The 24075-nt window shown below is 35.3% G+C and overlaps 1 protein-coding gene across 4 annotated transcripts in view; it reads left to right on the forward strand.

Moving 5' to 3' along the window:
- The window catches only part of KHDRBS3 (KH RNA binding domain containing, signal transduction associated 3), a 79909-nt gene that overhangs the window by 54147 nt on the left and 1687 nt on the right, over window positions 1-24075 (forward strand). For 3 of the 4 annotated variants that reach the window (XM_021382604.1, XM_021382603.1, XM_021382605.1), the window contains 3 exons: window positions 6526-6608; window positions 17915-17973; window positions 20892-21492. In XM_021382604.1, coding sequence (XP_021238279.1) covers window positions 6526-6608; window positions 17915-17973; window positions 20892-20983 — 234 coding nt within the window. In that variant the 3' untranslated portion in view covers window positions 20984-21492. Of the gene's footprint in view, window positions 1-6525; window positions 6609-17914; window positions 17974-20891; window positions 21493-22391; window positions 22452-24075 lie in introns of those variants that run through there. The other variant, XR_002433929.1, reaches the window with a different exon arrangement.

Below are 24075 nucleotides of genomic sequence, written 5' to 3' on the forward strand. Positions count from 1 at the left end.
CCATTCTGTAGGTGTTCAGGGACTATATGGAATTTAGCTGATAAAAGTTTTGAAGTTCACCCTTTTAACACAGCGTTCTAATTTGTAAGTATCCTTTCTGCATCTCTTCACTGAGATCACACTAAGTTTGGGAGATGTCAAAAAACTGAAGATTACACAGAGAATAGTGTGGAAGCAATTTCTTGGAGCTATGTTGATTTTCTAGGGCAGGCTGCTTTTAAACCAGACTTTCTTCTCATTAACATTAATTTGCTCACTTACTCTTTCTTGTTGAAAAGGAAAGATCTGTTGGGAATGGGAGCAAAGTCTTTGTATGCCATATGAAAAACATTAAGTCTTTATTTCCAAGTGAACATTTCTTGGAATGCAGGGCAAAATATTAGGCAAATTAAGGGCTAACACAGAAGTAATAAGATTTTGTAAAAGATTGAAATTTTACCTGTATTGATATAGTTTTTATCTCACTTTTCAAGAATTACACCATGTTCTGATTTACCTGGGTATTCAACCCTGCCTGTGGCAGTGGGGTTGGAACTAGATCTTCGAGGTCCCTTCCAACCCAAGCCATTATGTGACTGTGAATTCTGATATTTTCCTAATAACTTGCAATCATTTTAATCAAATTAATTTCATATGTTCTTATTTACTTAGTTTTGTGAGTGAAGCTTTCAGTTCCTGGGAAAGGATTTGTTGGTAACTTCATTCTCTAGGGATTACAGAAATACTCTTTGTGTCCCTTCTGTTTCTGTTCCCTTTTGTTGATAATGTTGTGGTTTACACTGAAATCTTACTTGATTTTTAAAGCAATGTGTTTACTGAGTTGTGGTTTTTCAGAAGTACTTAGGGTAAATTCTGGTAAGGCTTTTAGAAAGGAAGATCAGAACATAAAAACATTGTTTCTTGACTTTTTTTTTAAATGTTTCAGTGTTCTTTTACGTGCTAAGTAGGTCAAGCAAAAATAAATACTAAAAAAAAAGTTTTACAGATGCTAAGTCCCACAGGTCATTGCTTGTTTTCTTTCTTTTTGTTTGTTTAACTTCACTGTTTAGGATTTTCAAGATGGGCCGAAGAGACAGTGGAAAATCTTTTGATTTTTCTCATGAACTCAGACATGTTTTTTGACTGTGGAAACAGTAGAATATTTTGGAGACAAAGCTGGAAAGTTTCTCTTGCCTGCCTATCTTGAGTTTGAAACACAACCCGTATTGTATATATAAAATATCTCCCTCAGTTATTTCAGAGTTCAAGCTGCTAATCCTAATTTGGACCTCTGTGACTTGATGTAATTGTGTAGGTGTGAGTCTTCCTGACTGACTCCTGCCATTGTATAAAGGAAAAAAAAAAATTTGGCCTTGATTTAAATACTGCTGCCTATATTCTTTAGCAACTCCTCTGATTTACTTTATTTTATTTTAACGTGTATGAAAAAGAACCCACCAGTACAACTCTCTAATTTCAGAAATACTTTGCTGGTTCTGGTTGAATGTGGGCTCCTAAATGAAAACGAATGAAAGCGTATAAACTAAGAGCTTAGAGCCTGTGCCTGTTTGCTGCAAATGTTCTGAACGTTATCACTCAGACTTCAGATGGTACTAGCTGCCCATGTTTGTCCTCATAGCTCGCTATTCCCTGTTGTTTAAATGGTGGGGTGATGTCATTTTTACACAGTAAAACAGCTGTTGCTTCCTTTTACCATTCTAATTTGCCTAAAAAAATTCTTCATTGCTTTGTGCTGATATTACCTTGTGCTTTCTCTGTCAAGTCCATCTCTACGCTCAGTATTTTTCTGAATATGATAGTTCTTATCTGAAAGGTAGGCACTGCACCAGCATTTGGTGATAAGGTACTGGTGTGAGTATTAATTTCAAAGAATGATGGTGAAAGGAAACAGAAACCTTTACATTGTAGTGATATCAGCCTTATTTATTTTTTTTCCCCTTGGGTGGATTTTCATATTGAGAGAGAGCTTGGAATTTATTTCTTATTGATTTGATTATTTTTTTCAGCTCTGCAAATGGCCTTCTTGCTAAAATGAAATTTTTACCCTATGTTTTTTTTTCCTACTTCTGCCATGCTTTCTTTGAAACATTGTGAATTTCACCTAAAGATGTCCCAAGCACTAGTCTGTCATTGTCACTGCCTGCAGGTTATAATTCAAAGCCCCTATTTCCTATTCCACATGAACAAGGGTATGTTTCAAGTACTTGGTTATTAGTAAGAAATACAGATGAGCAAGACTTAGCAGCACAATTCATAATGTTTTGGGGGTAGTGCAGAAGTTTTGGCAAAGATCGCTTTTATTAGTTTTATTACCATTTGACCTGTGACTGTAACTTAGTGTTTAACATACTTGAACGTTGAACATTTTCACATTGCCATTGGTTCTGTCCATGAAAAATTTCTGTGCTGCTCTCCACTCTCTGGATTTACATCAGTTGCAGGCTCTGTCATTAATTGTCATTAATGACATTTGCAAACAGAAGTTCTCTTTAAGAGGAAATGTAATGTGATGCTAGCTTAATAGAGTAGTTATTAAGAAGGTTTGAAATTTTACAGAACAGCTTCTTATCATTTCAGAAGATCTGCCTTATACTTCTACTTGTTCTCTTACTTGGAAAATAAGTCTTAAGATCAACATATAAATCAGGACAGTCACTCATGCTACCATTCTTGTTTATATTTCAGTTGTCCTGTGGAAAGTATCTGCACTTTTAAGACAATTGTAGCCTTTTCAGCTCAGTATTTTCTACATTTTTGTACTGTAAGCATAAACTGTACAGCACATTTGGTGCCTTTTTATCAGACTAAATTTGAGAGTTGGTTTTCTGGGTTGTTCTGAGAAGCAGGATGGTGAATGGATAGTGTTTCCATTCATAGATAAAATGTTCTTTCATGTGCTTTTGTTTTTGGGAGGTGAAATACAAGTTCACTGATAACAAAACTGGTGAAGGGCCTGGAGCACAAGTTTTATGAGGAGTGTCTGAGGGAACTGGGATTGTTGAGTCTGGAGAAGAGGAAGCTCAGGGGAGACTTTACTACTCTCTACTACTACCTGAGAGGAGGATGTGGTGAGGTGGGGGTCTGTACCTAGTGATAGGACAAGAGGTAATGGCTTTATGTTGCACCAAGGGAGGGTCAGGCTGAGTATTAGGAAAAATTTCTCAGAAAGTGTGGTAGTGCATTGACACAGCCTGCCCAGGGAGGTGGTGGAGTCACCATCCTTGGAGGCGTTCAAGAAAAGTGGCAATGTGGCACAGAGGGACGTGATTTAGTGGGCATGATGGTGATGAATCAGTGGTTGGATTAGAGGTCTTAGCAGTCTTTTCCAACCTTTATGATTCTATAATTCTATGATTACTGATTATCTTCAGCAAGAAGCGTTTTTTTAGTCTTGCGTAATTGGAGTACAGGGAAAGCCCATTGTATTGCTTTTGATAGGCAGTAGGAGTGCAAGTGCTGTCTGCGACATGAAGTGTAATAATGGCTTTAAATAGAAAATATTTTAGAAGTAACTGAAACATGACAAAACTCAGGCGTAAAAATGCAGTGGAAATAATTGCATGGAGATGTAATTTTTCTTCTTCTCACTTGCAGCAGTGTTGGCCAGTGAATCTGATATACTTAAATATACACCAATATTCTATACTTTTTATAATATTTGAATATATAATGTTAAATTTACATGTTTCATATTTATATAAATATATTAATGTTTACGTGCTTTATATTACTGAAGCATGTCAGATGGCTGAGGATCCTTCACATACGTATTAACTAAGGTTAAATAAAACATTTATTGAAGTCACAAGAGGTCTTTTTTCGGAAATAAAAATAAAAAATAGTGTGGCTTTGACTGCATTAAAATACTCTACTTTGCCCAGCCTTGTTAATGACTTCCTGAAAGGGGAAGTTTTCAAATCCAGTATGATTGACAGAAAATACGATGTCAGACCTAGCTCTGAAAGAGACTTCAGTTGCTCCTCTGCCCTGATATTTCAAGTGCACAGTATAAAATATTTTGAAATCTGAATCTTTTCTGTTAACAAGATATCATCAGCAGCTCTATAAAAATATTTTATTTTTGCAGCATCTGGCACTGGATGTTTATTTTTTAATGTAAATTTGTGATTTTTATATATGTAAATACACCACTAAAATCGATCTGTTTGAGCAAATGATGGTAATAGCAACATCATACGTAAATGACAGGAGTCCTACATATAAAAAAACAGAATCCAGCTATTTTTCTATCAAGGCTTGGTCACCTACAGCAAAATAATAATAATGAAAGAGATAGTAGATTCACTACTGCAGAAATTAGCATGTGCAATAGTTGGCAGTAATGAATTCCAATCAAAATTTCTGTGGAAGAGAAAGGTAACACCAGGTACTCAAGTGTGATACAAAAAATGGGCTTTTCCAAAATTCTGCTTTCATTTTGCTGCATGCTTTGTTGGCCTGATAAGTCCATTCCTTTTCACTTTGTTCTTCTGTGTGCGAGAAGTCATAGACACACCATAGCTTCAGAGAAGTATCGTTTTCCCCTTTTCTTCCTTGCACGTTTTTACTAAAATAGTTGATATAAATGTGAAGCATAGGACCAATTCTCCTTCGATGTTAAAAGGTTAATTTTGGTCTTCTGCTTTCATTTGTTGTCACTGATATGTGCACATGGTTTGAAATTTGGGATTCCCACTTAGGGTTGAAGCATTCACAGTTGGTAGATTCTATGAGTGGAGCCCAAATGTCATGTAAGTGCTCTGGAACAAAGCAAATACATTGGCTCAGACAGCTTCTGCTGTTGATCAATGACTGTATTGTTAGCAGATGTCTGTGCATTGCATCAATAAGTAATAAAGTGCTTGTTCATAATTAAGTGCCAAGAGGCAATGGTTTTGTGGGCTTAGCGTCTGGTGCATCAAGGAAAATTCATATCTGTATCAGATAGGCAAAGAAAATGCTAAGACTCTGTTTTAATATTTAGTTTCAGGACAGTGAATTAATGAAAGAGAAAACAATGAATTTCCTTTTCATTTTAGACAAGCATCTCTTTTCAGTACGCAATTGGAGGAATCCTTGTTTTCCCTTCCAGACATACCAATAGGCTGTCACTCACCTGTGCCTGCAAATATTCATAGACATCCTTCTACTAATCGCTTCTGGGAAACAATCTTCACTGGTCACTGTTCTAGCAGTGGTGACGCAGCATTGATTGGCTGATTGCTCGGTTTTCCATATGAGCAATTTCAAATGACAGGGAAAATGCTAGAAAGCCTCATAGATAGCAAATTCACAGCTCCTATTTGATTTGAGGATGTCATTGACTCTGCTATATAAAGCTTTCATTCCAGTATATAGCAGGCTGTCAGACTGAGATCACTGGAGGTGTTTTCTACTGGCATTCAACAATCTTTATCTAACTGGCACAAGTGGTGGTTTTTACTGTTTTCAGTTATTACTGAAAGATTCTTTAAAAGGTTTATTTTCCTAGGAGAGAGATTGTTCTTTCATGATACTTTATTCTTATATTTCCAGGGTTGATGCACACTTTCTCAAAAAACATAATTTATATGGTGTTACATGATCTTCATTTCTCTGGCTCCCTTTATTTTCAAAGGGCTTTCTCACTTGGTGAAACTGGACAAGATACCTCTAAATATTCATTGAAGCCTTTGGGATATTTGGATAGGATTTCCTAATTCTCCCGTATCACTAAAAAGGAAGTACTATTTTTACTGGTCATTAGCTTAGCTCAGGTCAGCTTACTGTGTTATCCAGTAGTAAATTAGTGACAGTTCTTTATTTTTCCACATTTCATCTTTTAAGGAAACTACAGCATCATTGTCACCCATTTTTGTATTAAACTTCTGTATGGCATGTAGCTGGAGTTTATTTTCTTTAGCTTGAAATGCAGTGCTATTTTGAGAAAAGCAGTATTGCACTATATTCTTAAACTTTAGGAGGAACAATATTGCATTCCTTACTTCCAGTGTTTTAAATTATGATTGCTAAACTCCCACAGGCTGAAGAGTGTACAGAAGACATTTGAAGTAAAGCTGTGGTTCTTAATAGTGTTATCTCTTATGTCTACATAGGAATATTGAATTTGATGTCCAGTATAAAGAGTCAGTTACACAAGTCTACAGTCTTTTACTCAGATGCTTTGGTTCCTATCTGAGGTGCTTCCCAGAACTCTTGAAGCTCTGTAGCTCTCATGCTTGAAATTCAAGTATGTGGAGACATGAGGCATTTGTACTGTTCTTTGCACAAGCCAGTGTGTTTAACTAAAAGTTCTGTTTTGAAGCATGTTGCTGCCGGTAGCTCATGATGATTTCAAAGTTACTGTACAATCTTAGATATGTGTGGAATTAGTCTCTATGAATATCAAGATTTTGCCATTTTAAGGTGTACGTATGTCATATCTATTTTTTGGGGAGTATAATCTTTCAAATTTAGGACTGAGTTCATGTCTTGTTTGTGAAGTATTTTTGGGGTTAATATTACATTTCTTTTATATCCTTTCAGGAGTACGATGATGGCTATGGAACTGCTTATGATGAGCAAAGCTATGATTCCTATGATAACAGCTATAGTACTCAAGCACAAAGGTAAGTTTCAAGTTCTGCAGTACCTACAGGTGTAATCCTGTACAGTTGGAAAATTAATTTTATTTAGATTTTTTCAGATTCATTTTAGACAACAAAAATATAATAAAAGACTTATTAGAAATAACCTGCTGTGTTTTGTCTCTAGTACCACCAGTATGAAAGTCAGTTACTGAGTGGTTGAAAAGAAACAGAAGTGATATCTTGAAAGTGATTTATTTTCTTTGATTTTTGCTTTCCTAAAGAAGTTACTTGAAAATTCCAGGAATTACATTGAAAAATTGTGTGCCCAAGTTCCCAGCAATGGGGGAAAAAGAAAAGCTGTGAAGTACCAGCTACTTGTATTAGGTAGCAATTTGAGTTAATACCAAACATCACCTGTTACGCAGTTTGGCTGATCATCCCCATTATGAGGTTCTAGTGGACACATGTGAAAAAGGAGAGGGAATTCCTGCGCATGCTTTACTGAGGTGTAATTTGGTTGCTTGGAATAATGAGAGCTTCAAACCCTGCCCAGTGGAAGCAAGACAGAAGGGAAGGGAGATGCTGCGGGACATCTGTTAATGAAAGAATCAGAGAAATACAATTTAGCTTCAACAGTGTTTACAATACTTTTTTCAGTGTAGCTGTATCTGAAAGACTACAGAACAGTTCACAGCAAAATTGAGATCAAAGCTGTTTATAACTGACATCTGCTTTACTTAAGTGTTAACACACCCCACTTAAATTTTGTTGTATTTATAAATATTTCCTTGTGCACATCAACTTCATGTGAAAAATCTTAATGGAAAGTTCCAATGTCAGTATTGTTGAGAACTAACACAAGGGAAATATTACCTTTGTATGTATGGTACTTGATTCCTATAGAGTGTTGTAAGCTACTGAAAATGGTTTTAAAAAAAAAAAAGACATGACACCAGCAGTGTAGGACCTCCAAAATACAATGCTCTGTAGGCATTTAGAGACCAGATGCTGGTAATAGATTTTTTTTTTTCTAGAAAGAAAATTACCAAAATAGTCCTCAACTTTTATGGTGGTAATTCTGTACTATTTTACTGCTTCTAGTGTTGGGTAACAGGGTTTATTGCACACAGCAATCAGATTTCATTACTAAGTCATTTGAGTGAGCCAAAACCGAAAACATTGCTAGGATTTGCTTCTTTTTCGTGCTAAGGATTTCACTAGGATTTCTTTTCCTTTGAACTAAAATTAGCATTTTTTTTCCCAAGAGATGAAACTGCTCATGTAAAGAACTAACAACGATGTGTGTATGTATGGATATTATATATTCTTATGTATATATGCTTAAACTTGTTATGGAAGAAGATGATTTCTGTGTATTTATCCTGTAATTTCAAAATACTATGTACACTTATGTTTTGAGTTCATCTCTTGAATGATTGCTTCATTTTTTTCCCATAATTTTGTTAAGAATGCTGAAAGAAAACAAAAAATGGTTCACTTGTACGTTTCTCTTGGGGTATGGACACTCATTCTCTGCATGTTTTCTGGCTTGGCAAAAAGAATGTTAGGATTGTCTTGGCAGGCAAAAAGTCGTAACTATCAACAGCCATCTGAGCAACCTAGAATAATAGCATCGCTGGCTTTAATTTGAATATCAATAGTAGCCCGTATTGCAAAATGTTGTTCTGTAACCACTAAGAGATGTTTTATCATATTTAGTTGCATTACAATATTCTTTCTGGGAAGGAAATTATGGAAAATAGAATTGTCGTAGTTTAAACTTATATCATTCTTGATATTTTACCCACCCTATGCTGCATGGATAGAAAAGGTGTTTGTGCACAGAGGGCGTTCACATCTTTAAAACACATTTAGTGACAAACATATTCTTATTTCCATTTGTATGTTGAAAGCAATAATCTTTTTAAAAAGTAATAGTATTTTAGTGTATCTTTTGGTACTGATTTCTCCAGAATATTCTGATATTAAAAATATTCTGTGTTAACAATGAAATTTGGGAAATGACTAGTAAAATGAAAAGATGAGTTTCGTTCATTAAATCATTTGCAGTAGTTCTTCAGTATATGAATTCTGTTCCTGCACCTTATCAGAAATGGTTAATGTTTCCAGATGTATTTTCTTGTGCGATGAAGTTGCGATGGTTTGAATACTTACTCTGTTTTTAAAGATTTTCCTTATTTCAGTGATTCCTTTGTTAAAAATGGAAATTCGCACTAGAATTGAAATAGCTCTAAATTGTTTTTTGCATCTCTGAGATGTCTGCGTGCAGGAGTATGTTCTTCAAATTCAGCCATTCAGTATAGTACAGCAGTACTCTGGTATTCTTTTTAATTTCGACATGTTTAGTGTAATTTCCAAAAATGGCCAAATTTGAGATGGACTAGGATGGGGGAGAATATGAAGAACAGCGTATTGTGAATTTCTGTGTGCACTGGGGTAGCTCAGAATTTGCATTTGTTTGCAAACAGTTCTTCTTTCCTGTAACTTGTTTGATGCTACCACATCATGTTTGTTTAAATTTCAGTGGTGTTTTATTTAACGTTGTCAAGTACAAGAAAGTATGTAAGTCATACACAATGTGAAGCTTTAGTTAAAGCCTGTCACAGCATTAATAAGGAGAGAAACATCAGAGTTCTTTCTAAGTTCCGATCCATCTTAATGCCCTGTAATCCTGTAGAGGTTGCTTTCATTTAAAACATTTTCTTATCCACAGTTGTTTGTTCATGTGACAAAGCCCTAGATTGTAGTGCTTGGGGATGTTTTTTTTTATCAGAATTATTTGTTATGGTTAAGGAAACTTTAAAAAGATATCCCTTGGAGCTGCACTGAGCTTCACTGGTTATCTTAACTGATTTTTAGAAGAGATGTGACTAAATTATGTTTTATTTTTTGCAGAAGATCCTTAGACAAAATTTGTACCAGGGTAAACTAGTAAGGCGGTTAAACGCTATTCAGTGCTTTCATAAAAATCTAAACAATCTAAAATGAATTTAACACAAATTTCTCAACTTCTGAAAATCATACAATTGAAGCAGCAAAGAGTTTTACTTATTGAGCAATGAAAACTGGTCAGAAGCTGTGATCATTTGTGGGAGATGCATAATGCATAGCTAAAGAAAGCAGCAAAAGTAGAACTGAAGATAGTTGGTCATGCGGGGCAGATTTCACATTATGCAGTCAGTAATTCCTTCAGGAAATCTGTCGTATAAAAGCATATAGTAATTAAATATTGAAGAGCTACGTCGGAAACTTGGGGATCTTAGAGTACAATGTGAGTTGTAAGTGCGTGATACTACTGCGGCATCTCCTTGTGGGGCTCTTGGGTTCAGACACTCGTGTATGTCAGATGCATGTAGATTTCACAGCCCCCCTTACAATGTGTGTGCATGCTCACACAACAGAGCTGACTTCCCAAATCCATCAATAACTCCAATCTTTGGCTCAGATCTATTGCAGAAAGTAGTGAGCGTTTTGGTGGTCTGATATTAGTGCTAGAACAATTTTATTATGAAAATGTAGAGAACAATTGTGTAGGAAACCAGAGAATGTAATGGGGTCTTAATTTAAGTTGGTAGATCAACTTAGAGATTTTTTTCATGTGATGAAAAAAAAATCTGTTAATTTTAAATCTCTGAAATACGTTGCAAATTGAGCAAATGTGCTTTTGTCCCTTAGTGGCTCCATACATGATCTGCACAAGTGTTTGCGAATACGATAATAGGGCAAAGAGAAACGGATGCTAATAAATCAATTGGCACTGTCAGTTCACTGTTAAATGTTCTCTAGAATACATAAGATTTATCACTGAGGAATTGTAGAATAATGGTAGTGTATGGAAACAAAGTCCACTAGGGAGATGTACTACATCATTCGGATTTAGCGTTGCCATCTGCTTAATAGCATTGAGATGACTACAGAGGTACTTATGATCAACCATTCATAGCAGTGACAGATGCTGCAGAGAGTTAACATGCCAGAGAATGAGGTTTGTTACTAAAATTCAGATTATGTGATAAGGTTGCTGAGAAAGGGGGTGGGTTTGTTACCTCTCCAACAGCATTAAAGGTTTACTGTTTGCTTTTAAGTTTGCTATCAAGAGAATGGATAATGCTGTTACTGTAGCACACAAAAATAATCTAGAGAACCCCATCTGTCTGCTTGTGCCACTCAGAAGTTTCTGGTAACTTTTCAGGCTTTTCTGCTAGCACTGAAAAGTTTTCCTCAGGAAAAAAAAATGATGACTGTTTTCATTATTTTTACCTACAGTGGAGATCAGCAATCTCTACTATAAGAGAAATGGTTTGTGTGACTGCATACCTGTGCCTGTTCAGGGGCAAAAACAGCAGCTCATTCCTGTAGTAATATAGTCATTTGGTATTTAATTTGCAGCAGTTATTATTTTAAACTTGCTTTAGATCTTCAGACTGAGTGATCTTGACACTGTTGCAGGAGAATTCAATCTAAACGCTGATTAAAAAAGGGAAAGGTTAGCACTTAAAATAATTGCTGGCTTTGTCTAGTTTCCTGTGCTGTTCTCTGCTTTCCACATTTCCTTCTTAATCCTCCAGATTTCTCTCAGCAACAACCATTGTGCTATTGCCTCAAGCAGTGTTTCTCAGTCACTTTTCTTGCGTATTGAACAATTGCTACCACTTCAAATTACACCAAAATGCAACGCATTCAAATAACTGCCATTTGCCTGTAAGATTTAGAGCCATCCTGTCAAGCTAATCTGAACTTTTTGAGAGAATTTACAAATTATCTTCAGTCCACCTTTCCTAGTTCAGTGTGCTTATTCCTTAATGTGTTGAAGGATCAGCGTATGATGCAACTTTACAAAGTCTGTCTGAAAGCTTGAGAAAAGAAATATACATGTGGCAACTGCTAAGCATGTTTAAAGACTCAGTGTTATGGATGCCGTGCAGTGTAGCCTTATTCTTCACCATTCATCAAGTGACTGATTCAAGACAATTTTTTTTGCAGAAGACTATGCACAAGGACAATGGTTGGAAAAGTTTGTGGAAGTTTGTGGTTAGTAGCTTGTGGTAGTTAATGAAGAAAAAATGACTGGATGTCACATCAAGAAAAAAAAAAGGTATAAAATCAAATAATGGCGTTGCTCACTTCATGCTGAATTAATACAAGTGAAGTGATTGACCAAAGTTCTCCAGGTTTCTCAGTCGCTCATTTAGTGACACTGAAGAGGCACCTTAGTTTCAACAAACTGATTCTGACGATGTGTTTCTTGCCCAGGTCCCGAGATGTGCTCCTCCACATTTTCAATGAGGAACTCAAATTTTCAGTAATATTCTTAAACTGTGCTTAGTAGTTATACAAAAGCAGGCAACGTTACTGTTTATGGACGGAGGAATTTCACAAAGAGTTCAGTAGATGGATTGAAGCTGCCTTATTTAGGTGTTGCTGTTGGCATTTCCAGGTTAATTGCTCTCATTTTGTTTGTGGTGCTCGATGTTTTAAATTTACATTAAGTTAAGTTTGTCAGCAGTCAAGCATTTCCAGGGTCTATAAATATGCATTATATGCAAAACAGTGTCTGTTACTGTAGCTTTTCGAGATGTGGTTCTCTGGATTTTAATGCTAGTAGCAGTTAGTATTTCATGCTCCGACTTTTAGATCAAATCAATTCACAGTGGTGTGGGGATAGTGAGAATGGCCATTATTCTGCAATTTCTTTATTGTTGCTTATGAGCACCTGGTACACAGAAGCTTGTTGTAGGCTATAGTTCTGCACAAATAAAGCTTCAAAAGCATTAGGGTAAACAAGCAAATACATCTTTTAACTGAAAATCCCTGCCATGTGGTTTCCTGTTTAATTTTTATGCTCATGTTTTTGGTAGAGATTTTTACTTTCTACATTTTGTCAGATCTGGTTCTTCAGGTACTTCTTTAGATGCATAATTTCTATTTTTGTCATCTGTGCCAGCGTGAGAAGATAAAATATTAGTGTCTCAATGGCACAGTTACTTTTAATTGTGATTCTAGCACGTGTGTTTCAATTAAAAAAAAAAGTTACAAAACTCACTGATCTGAAACCTCAGTACACAGGAATAAAGCTAAGCCAATTCAGTGTAATGATGGAAGTAAACTTCGGAGGGGAAAGAAATCATAACACGAATATTTCACATTGTATCTTCCAAAAAATGGGGAAAGTTTTTCAGAATGTTAATGTAGGCATTAGTAAATTTCACTTTTTAAAAAAATATAATTAATTTGAAATTGTAATAATACTTAAATACTTAAAACTAAAGCATTTTTAGATACCAAAACTAATTTTAGATTGTCATTGTTTTTCTGTTTAATTTTACTGTGACTATTCCTCAGTCTTTTGAAAACATGTAAAATGCATGTAATAAAAAATGATCCAGAGACCTTGGAAAAATATTTGCGTGGTGTTAAAGCTGTACAAAGAATTAGTGTAAAATTGTAAGTACTTGAGAAAGCTGAAAACAAATATTTGATGTCAGACTTATTTTTTTCATTTTGTGTGAATGATTTAATTTTACTTAGGTGTCTGTACAGCACCTTAAAAGGAGTATGGTTGAATTAGTACAGTATAATTAAAGAGGGTAAGTATTTGGTGGGACTTAGGAATTTTTCCTTGGCGGATTATACAGGTGGAACTGTGTGAGAAAACAGTAGGTTAAATAGGATCTTTGTAAGAAATACTTAATAAGGAGAGAAAATAATTAACAGTGAATATTTTTTGAATATAAAAGGCTGCAAAGATATTAATGGTTACTTCTGGAATTGGTCACAAATTAAAAATACATTGATTTTAGTGCTTGAATTTAATTAGGGTATGTTTTTAAAAAGAAGGTAGCTTAATCTTCAGTAATGAAGACTGTAAGACCTTACATTGAGTAAGGTAAAACGAATTTGGGAATACGCAGTTGCTAGGCCAAAGAAGATGACTTAAGCTTCAATAATGAAGACTACGAAGATGTTACGTTTAGTGAGATTAAATGAATTTGGAAATACCTAGTTGCTAAGCCTCAGTATGCAGCAGCAGGGATCCTAGATGCATGATCTTTGGAGACAAAAGCTGGATGATCAGGCTTCCAGGGTTTACAAATTATTCACTTGGAAATAAGTTTAAAGTTGTCGTATGTAGTAGCCAGTTTCATTGAAAGATAGGGAAGGAACAGAGACTGCATTGCACTTTTACAGCTAGAAAAAGGATGGCATCATAATTTCACACTTGTAGTAGACTCAAAAATATACGTAGGTAAGATTGACTTCCCTGATGTTAGATGGAGAAGGAACTTCACTGGAAGCTCATGCTTTCTTGGAAGCCAGTGAATAGTAGTCATGTAACAGAGACATGAGAAACAGGTCTTCATCAGTTCAGGACACATTTCTGTGTTATGCAACACATGCTTATGAGTTGCAACTGAAGATTGCAGCTTTATCTTTTAGAGGCTATCCTGAAGTATTTGCTTTTCTTGCAAGGGAAGAAAAATTTTATCTGTTTCCATTGGTGGGAGAATATCTTTTCAATTGGGCAAATCTTAGAAAAGGAAGACAGTTGCAGAAAAACGTTAAATTGGTCTTTTTTTTTTTCTCCTTCCTGAGTTTTACTTTAGAAAAAAAACTGGGAGATGAAGTTGTACAATTATGGCACTAGATGCCATATAATGAAAAACGATCGGTTAGTACCCATCAGAATTTAAAGTTTATTGTGATATAATCACATCAGATGAGGGCAATGTGTAATGCAGTTGAAACACACAACGCAGACCCACAGAAGGCCAATGAACAAGCCTTCGCAGTTAGGTGGATTCATCTTTCTAATGCAAGATGAAGGAGGACTGCCTGACTGTACTCTACAAAGTGTAACTGGTACCATTCAGATCTTCATTATCCCTGCTGCATCCATTGTAATGAGTATTCTTGTCTGTTTGTAAGTGTGGGGAAGAAAACATGTCCTTCAGCATTATTGTTCATGTTGGTTCATATTTCTATTCTCATTTAGCTGTTGAAACACATTGGTATGTACCTGGATTGTTCAGGACTTCAGGTTTGGTTTCCTTTGATAGCAGTCTTGTTCACTCATCCTCAGACTGCTTTGCAAGCCAGACAAATGTGATGTGGCGGTGGTTAGGGTTTGGTTCTAATCCACAGGTTAAACCAAAATGCCAGTAGCTCAACTTGTTAGTTTCTCTACTGGTGCTTTTTGGTTTGATGTTGACATTTTATTTAGCCTTTCCCATGTTTAGGAATGGATTGTTAGTGTAGTCTGCTTATGGCTTCACTGTAACACCATAGGTTCCTCCTACTGCCATTCCTGAGAAGTCTTACTTGCCTTGTGCACCTTAGTCACTCCTTCTACTTGTCATTTGTGTTTTCCTTTTTGAGATAAAACACATGTCTAGTAGAATGCAGTGGGTAAATGGCTTGAATGTGTTTACAGATACTAGTAGCATTTTATGAGATAAAACTGCTTCTGGGAAAAACAGTTCTGCTAGAAATACATAGACCTAGTTTTGGGCCTGGTAGGTAGATGCAGGATGCAGATGTGTTGAAGAATGGTGAAATGCCTTCATAAACAAGTGAAAAATATTACATTTCCTGCCATAAAAGTAATTTCTAAATAGTGATAGCTAAGAGAATCCTTGAGAGGGCACTGTGGTCATCTTTTTGGATTACAGGAAATAGATTTGCTATTTGTATTATGAGATTAAAATGGGATGTAGTTTAAGAATGATTGCATCATTTTCTCCTGTTTTATAGAGCTTGCACATATAGGTCTGAACTGCTTTCTGAAGTCATTATCTCTGTATTAGACATAAGATGAGATGCAGGCTGAGAATATGAGCCAAAGAAACTTCTGCCAAGAAGTGGTATAGCTGTGCAGTAAATAAAACATATACCTGTAAGATCCGAGAGAGGATTTGAATCTTCTCTTGATGTCCTGGTTTCATGCTACCCTACCGTAAGCTGGATTACAGAATCTATTTTAATGATCCATAAAAGCATTAATAACATATACTCAACTTAATGTTCAAGACAGTTGTGGAGATGAGAAGCTTCACTATGATGATCGTTGTCTTGACGATAATATTTAGGACACGCTTATTCCTGTCTGCTGTTGACAGATGGATTTTGATATCAGAGGCAGCTGTGCATGAAGATCTGAGAGGAGGGCTAGGAAAGAGGCTTGTCCTTGTGGAAAAGTTCTGTTCAGATATAATCCTACCAGTCAGGGTCTGTCATGTAGGACCTCTTGCTAGAAAGATCCTTACTTATTCTTTCTACTTTGCTATTGTGCGTGATTTCTGTAGGACGAAGGTGACATTTGTGAAGCTACTATTAAAACAAAAGGCCTTCCCTATTTGGAAGTTTTCTTTGGTTGTTTTCTGAAAACGCCCTGCCTTCCATCAGTTCCATGTACGGATTTTTCCCTAGCAAGCATTACAGAAGTCTGGTTCAAAAAAAAAAAGAAAAAAAGCTGGCTTTCCTCAATGAGAAGAAGAAAAAATTGAGGTTAAAAGTATTGAATTTCACTGCACAACTTCAGTTCCCATTATTGTTTCTATTTTTTATACAGATTATTAAGGATCTGTTGATTAATATAGATAAGTCACGATATCCTTTTAGTGCAAGTAGAAGATTCCCTTTCAGATGTTTATTCGTTTTGTAGTTTACATAATGTAAAATGAGTCACTTTTTGTTTAATAGATATTTAGGTCTATGAAATGAAACTCTGCAGAAGTCATTCTGACAGGATTGACAGATGCGGGAATAGGGCTCAGCTGTTACAGGCCTCTAAACTTGACAGTTTTAAAATAAATAATCAGGTACTGTGTAGAAGGATAGTGAATGTCAATTTCAGGTTGGTTGTCAGAATAAAGACTATTCTAACACTGGCTGCTGCAGGGAAAATATTGTTATTTCTTAAGCTTCAAACTTTGACCTTGTTTCTGTGTTGTGTATCACATGGGCTGACAAACCACATACAATATATCTGTTGGGTACAGATATGTTTTGTGGGTTTTCATAGTGCATTTTGAACATTTTTGTTCAGGAAGTTTTACATCAGCAATTAAAAAACAGCTACAGTTTTCAGATATGTATTTGCACACATCTGGGCTTTACTATATTTGGCTTGGATTATTTTGTGGAATTCAGAAGTTGCTGGTTAAAAAACAAAATCTGTAGTGATCTTGTTCAGCTTAGAAATGTTTGTGACTTAAGAATTATTTGTATTAAGTGTTCTATCTGCTAGTTCATGTTAAGGCTATAAATTGCCTTTTTTCTCTGGTTTATATTTTGTTAACAATCCATCTAATTTTAGAAACACTTTGTAAATATTTGCAATTACTTGTTAGTGATCATATTTTACAAGGATTTCCTTACCCAGCAGGTAAAGATTTGGTGACATCGGTTTGTGGAGTATTTATTTTCCAATTATCATCTTTGTGGTCTGCCTGTGGTTAGAAAGAATAGGAAAGAAAAGAGACATTTGTTTTTGATGTCCTGCAAAAGTGTCTAATAGACTTTTGTTACATATTGCCCATTCCATCCATTATGTAACAGCCTATACATAGTTACACTTCTATAAAATATGAAAGGATGGTAGAACTGTCTCTTTTAGTAGTGCTTGTCCTCCAGGTTCCATTCAATGATTACAATATGAATAGAAAATGTCATTATGAAATGGAAGACTGTTTTAGTTCATGGTTATAATATTCATACAGATTTTTGAGTGCTAATGACTACAGAATTCTGCTTTAAGCTTGGAAATTCCATTTGTCATTTCTTTTCTACTCATTCATGTGATAGCCTTTGCATCTGTGCACGTCTGTCTTGTTTTCAAGATGCTAAACTCTGCAAACATGTAGGAGGTGTATAACCCTCGCTTATCCTTTATTGTTTTTTCTGTGAATTCAAAGATTCAAATGCAAACCACTAGGAAGAAATAGTCAATGATAGCAAAGGAATTTGATTCAGAACATTACGTGCTGCTCTTTTCATTGGCACTATTAAGATCTTCAACTTTCCCATCAATAGGTGTAACAATAAATATAAAATTCCCACATCAGTGTTTAGCACTGTGGACTATGGTCTCAGTGATGGAAAAATCCACCTAAACAGATGTAAATATGGTTTAGTTTTCTTTCTCATTAATGAACAGTGAGGACCTCAACTGCATTGTCATTTGAATGCTGTTTCTTTAGCTTAGGACACATTTACATTCTAGATTCTCCTTTTTTGAAGTCAGGATATGTAATGGTAAGCACTGCTTCTTAAAATGTAACTGCTGTATTTCTTCCTTTCCTTCCTGCTTCCCTCCTCTTGTACAGTGGAGCAGATTACTATGACTACGGCCATGGACTGAGTGAAGAAACATATGAATCATATGGTGAGTAGCTTTGAGCTAAGTGACTACAGTAGTAAAGATGTCTGAAAAAATAATATAATCAAAGATGTAGAATTACCATAAGGCAAACTTCAGTTCTGCAGAGGCTAACAGCTGTTAGGAAATCCTGCACTGTCACAGAGCTCCACATGTGGTTATTGAGGAAAACACTGCAGGAGGCTTCTGTGGTCTATTAGCTAGTGTACTCATATGAATCTGAAATCAAAGAAGTAAACTAAAAGAGAATAATCTAAATAGTGCTGCAAATACCATTTTCATGTCTCATCCAGTGAGATTTAAAGAAAAAAAGAGGTATTGGTCCTTAGATCAACACTTGTCTGCTGCTGAAAGTAAATGTTTCTAGTGTGACATAACTGATGTTAAACTCAATACCAGCAAAGAATATGCTGAACTTCTCTGACTCGGAGCCAAACTGAGTGCATTTTAATCTTTTATGGTCTTTTTGCATTATTTCATTGTCATGCGTCAGTCCTGTGAAATCAAGCAGAGTCATTAGGTAAAGGTTGTGGAAGTACTTTAGGTGGCTAATAGACATGAGGGCAGTGAGTTACTAATCTGGAGACAAAACAATGTGTAATGAAGCAAAAACCATATGCCAGTAGTAAAGATCACATTTTTTGAGGTAGAAGTGCTGTAGTGACAGGTTTAATTAAAGAAATCTGTTACGGATTAGAAGCATAAAGCATGTTAAAAGGCACCTTTGCTTAAGGGATAAATATTAAATCTCTGGCTAGAGATCAGAGAAATTAAAATCTAGATCATTCAAATAGCAAACATTTGAGGATTGCTAGTACATAGTGTGAGAGTTGTGATTCCAGGTAGTGGATGTTACAGGGATTTTAGAACTCAAAAGAATTCTATGAGTATTACTTGAATTGTATTTAAAAGTGTTTCCTGCGGAAAACAAAAATGACCTCAACTAAGATCCTTGTCTTGATAAACCTGGTCTAAAGGGAGGTGTTCCTGCCTATAGCAGGGGGGTTGAAACTAGATGATCTTAAAGGTCCCTTCCAACCCGAATTATTGTATGATTCTATAAATATACCTAATGTGTTAGTTTCCACATAATCATCTGATCAGTCTAGCTCTTTTTGCTTAAAAGTCAGTTCATCATCTTCAAAGAAGAGATCATTTGAAATTTCTTTATCCTTCATAACTTTCAGTTGGTGTTGATATATATATATAGGTAGATATACGTAAGTGAAATCTTTATTTTTCATTAAAATAAACTTTGCCAAAGAAAGTATGATATTTCTAAGAGTATTTCAAGAATGCAAAAGTACAGTACTTCTCATGATGAAAGTACTTTTTTTCATGATGAAAAGTACTGACTCTTTATTGTACTCAGTCAGGTACTTGAAAAGGAGAATGTAGTCCCTTCAAACTGTTCCTACTACTAAATAACACTGCTTTTTATATGTAAACTGTTCTTTGCAGCAGTACTTGAAAGCTAGAATATTTTTTATTTCTTATACCTTAGCCAGCTGCCTTTACTGTGTGGCCAGGGTTCTTCTGCTTAATACGAGCCTTGCTTTCACTGTAAAGCCCCAGAGTTTGCTTTTCATGCATATTACTCTGCTACCAGATGGCTGGGGAACATGCCTAAGGTGAAGTTTAATTCTTTCCAGCCTTACAGTGAAATTTGAATGCGTGCCTTTTACATACTAGTCCAAATGTTCCACCCACCTCAGAGTGATATGTAGCCTAGGCTCTACAGGCAACCTCCTTTTTTCTTTATTTTAAAAAAAGTAGCTGGAATTAGGCTATTATATATCTATTGATGATGAAATTGGACTCTTGAAATTATGTATTTCCTAATTATGTGTAGAGCCGATGGCAGCTATCTGCCATCAGAGGAAGTTGCTTTATCATTCAAAGAAATACAGAGGTTCTTTGTTGACCATAATATTTTTGTTCTGTTGACTAGAACAAGAGACAGTAATGCCTGCATTTTAGATTACTCTATCTAGTCATTTGAATTCTTTATTTAGTTTCTGGATAGCACTGGATTCAGTTGTACACTTGTATGCCTAGGGCAGAGCAGTTCTCAGAAAACAGATCTAGAAGGTGCATGGTTGCTTTTGGGATTTCCTTCTTCTCAGGGATTACATGGTACTCTGATTTGTGTTTACGTTTTAAAGCATATCTAAGTCATGTTTTGTTAAACTCTGCATTTCATCCTGAATCTTCTTCTTGCTATTAATGCCTGACACTGCCTTCTGATTGTTTAATAAGATATTAAGAAAAAGTAGCAACACATTATCTACTACCATAAAAATGGTAGGATTATGAAACATCAAGTATAGCACACATTTTTGTCAAATTTATTTTGTTGTCAAAATTCAAACAACTGATGTATCTTGCTCCTTAATTTTATAACCTACCTTCTTATTCCTTGTCAGTTAGAGGAAGTGAGTGTTCAGTGAAGTCTAATGTTGCCTTGAGATTTTTAGAAGCCACAAGTGTTTGCAGTGCAGTTGTGGCTTTTCACTATTAGATTGCATATATGAATTAAGACTAAATTGGTATTGATCAGAAAGAACTTATATCTGAGTCACTTAAATATAACTCAAATCATTCAATTATTTAATTCTAGCATAATTATTAGTCTGTTAATGTAGCTGACATTTCTTTGCATTTGTGCTACACAGACTCATCTGAATGCCAGAGCCTTAAACGGTTTCACCCTAAGTCTTGTCACACTGCATACTGTTACGGGCTGAAAGAGTAGGGTAGCTCATTTAGGTCTGTTGCATCAACACTTTTTTGACCAAGTGTTAAACTTCAGTTTGTATATGTTGGTTTCAGTAAATAGTGTTGCCATTAATTTCACAATTAAGAAAAAAGTACAGCAGTGGAGAATACTGAAAGGGATCTAACTGTGTTTTCCCTTCTTGTAGGGCAAGAAGAATGGACCAACTCAAGACACAAGGCACCTTCTGCAAGGACGACGAAAGGAGTCTACAGAGACCAGCCATATGCGAGATACTGATTGTACTGTCTGATGTTGTGAAATATCCAATCTCCACCAGTCCTGTATACTGTTCAAAGTAATTTTTTCTATGAACAATCCCTTTTTATTAAATCAAAGCCCTTAAAAATCTGAATGGATGGACTGAGCTTAAAATATTTTGTTGAAAGAACAACCTGGACAGAAAGATATGTAAAACAAGGAACTTTGTTATTTCCAAACTGTATTTGAAAAATAGGTGATCAAAAAAATAACCTTTGATTAACTAGTGTTAAACTAGGTTTACTAAATATGTTAGTCCGTTCTTTTAACATAAGCGTAACCTTTTATTTTAAAGGTTTTCAACAACTTAGTTTTTAGTTTTTATTTTCAGCCATTTGCTAGTTTTTCTCTTTGCAAACATGCGTAAAAAGGGAAGCAAATTACAAATGCAAATAATGTGGTATTTTGTAACTCAAGTCTTGAAATGTTCTGTAGTGTTAAGCAAAGTTTTACCCTTGCTTGATACTAAATAAACTTTTGAAAGAAAATCAGTGTGTGTGAGATTAATTTTATGCTCTATCTTATAATAAAACTTCATAAATAGTAGTAAACAGGGAGAAATCCGTTTAACAGCGATCAGCATAAAAGGCTCATATTAAACATTGCACAACTTTTTTTTTTTAAAAAAAGGTATAAACCTAAATGTACGTTTATATACTCACCATAGACATAAATGCTGTTTAAAGTATCCAAATGGTATGGATCTGCTTGAGTGCCACATTAAATCAAAATATTTTTGCAAAAAATGGTTTAAAGTAGATAATGAATTTTCTGAAAACGATGTGACTAGTTTTCACCTTGTTGAGCGTTTTTTCACTAGTGCAACTTTGGAATTTTTATGAGAATTTTGGTACGTTAATGACCACCTCGCTCCGTGCTGGAAGCAATAAACACAAAGCTTTTAAAGACTTTCTGACTTGACTAATTGAGGTCGCTTTCGTCAGAGGCAGAGGATGTGTAACCCTTAAAACGGTCTTCATTTGCAAAGGTAAATAAATCCAATAAGATTTTAATCTCACTAATTTATTTTAGTATAACCAATAAAAACAGGGAGACTACAACTTAGAAAGTTTCATTTCAGATTGTAGGAAAGGTTTTAAGAACACCTAAATTCTCATTTTAAAACGTTTAATTTGTGTTAGTAATCTAAAATCCTTAGCTTAGATAGTTAAATGTGGACAAACTATTCCCTATTAAACAACTGTAAAACCTCATAACCAGTAGTTCGTAATATATTATTTTTCCATAAATTCGAGTAACTTAAACATTGCAAATGTTATCTAAAGCTTTGTTAAGATTCTACTATAGTTTGATTTATATTGTTTTCTTTATTTTTCATTTGAAAATATTTCAGATTTAGTAAAAAGATATTTTTTTCTCTTGTCAGGAAACTCAACTCCTTGGACAGTGAAGACAAAAACAAAAACCATAATCTTCTGATGCTTTGGTAAGTATCTTTACTCATCTCTGAAATTATTAGATAAATAATGGAGCTTCTGGTCAGGTCCTTAATTTTTTATACATAAGGCTTTATATTACATAATGGTTACAGGTACTGAAATAGAATACAATCAAAATCACTGGCCGTTTTCAATTCCTCTGGGAAAAGGCATGATTTTCAATTGTCATTAAACAGGACTTTAAACTGTACTGGTGTGCAGATGCCGTCCTCTGGCTGTTTGCTTATTGTGTAAATTTATCTGAGACTGGGAAATAAAAGGTCTACTTACCTTTGACAGCATTCAGCTAATTAAGAATTTCATCACAGGAGAAGGTGAAAGAACGTGAATGTATTTTTATGCTAGTGATGTTCAAAATGGGAACTTAAAATCCTGATCTGGTCAGCAGGCGCATCTAAAATGGTTTTATAAAGCTGAATAAAGCATTTTGTAGAAAGATTTAAAGTGGAACATTTCTGCACAAGAAGCAAAGTGGATTTTGGCACAAATGGAGGACAAGTCATTGAGAAACATTAGCTATGGAATAGCTAGCTGTGCAGTTTCTGATAAATTCAGTACATAAAGTAAGAAATAATTTAACTGTATTCTGCACAGATATTTTCTTTGTTTTCTACTTGGAGTGGTTATTATTACTGCTAACCTCATGCACTCAGTGCCTGTAGTGGACATGACTTAGAGCTCCATACATCAAAATATTTTATACGTTATATTGCACAGTATATTTAGGAGTGTGCTGTCACAAGCTAAAGGAATTTTTTGTTCACACAAAGATGCCTTTAGAACAATTTTGGGACTACTACAAAGATTTAAAGCAGAAGATCTCATAAAGGTTAGGAAAGCTTGAAGATATCTGCTGACTGGGGTTCGAAGGGCAAAGATTCAATAACTGAGAGAAAAGGTAGCTGCTAGAACTGCTGCAGCAAAGCTGAATATGTCTTTAAAATACATATAGTGAAGTTGTTCAAATCTCTACTGATACCTTCAACATCCTATAATCATAAAATTGTTCGAATTTGAAGGGACCCTTGAACATCATGTAATCCAACTCCCCTGCAGTGGACAGGGACACCTACAGCTAGGTCCAGGGTGCTCAGAGCCCCATCCAGCCTGACCTTGAGTGTCTCGAGGGAAGGGCTTCTACCACATCTCCAGGCAGCCTTTTCTAGTGCTTCACTACCCTTATCATAAAAAACTTTTTCCTCACATTCAATCTGAATCGTCCCTCTTTTAGTTTGAAACCATTTCCCTTTATTCTATTACAACAGACCCTGCTAAAAAGTCTGTCCCCTTCTTTCGTACTGCCCCCTTTATATACTGAAAGGCAATGATGTTTTACATAAATCATTAAGCATTCATTTGCATATACAGTGAAACTGTATGGCTTAAAACTAAAATGGGTAGTAAGTGAATGAATGATTCAGAAGTGAATTCAGCCTTCTGGAATGCTTATCCAAGTTGTAGTTTTTGAAGCCATCCTTTGTTAGTACCTTCTATATGAAGGATGAGTATGTTCAGTTTCTCTGCTTTACAGTCCTGAAGTCCTATAAACCTTAATTTTCTTGGTTCTGTTTGGAGGGGGAAAAAAAGAAAAAAGAAAAAAAAAAAATCAGG

The sequence above is a fragment of the Numida meleagris genome, unplaced genomic scaffold, assembly GCF_002078875.1.
Source record: "Numida meleagris isolate 19003 breed g44 Domestic line unplaced genomic scaffold, NumMel1.0 unplaced_Scaffold252, whole genome shotgun sequence".
Classification (NCBI taxonomy): Eukaryota; Metazoa; Chordata; class Aves; order Galliformes; family Numididae; genus Numida; species Numida meleagris.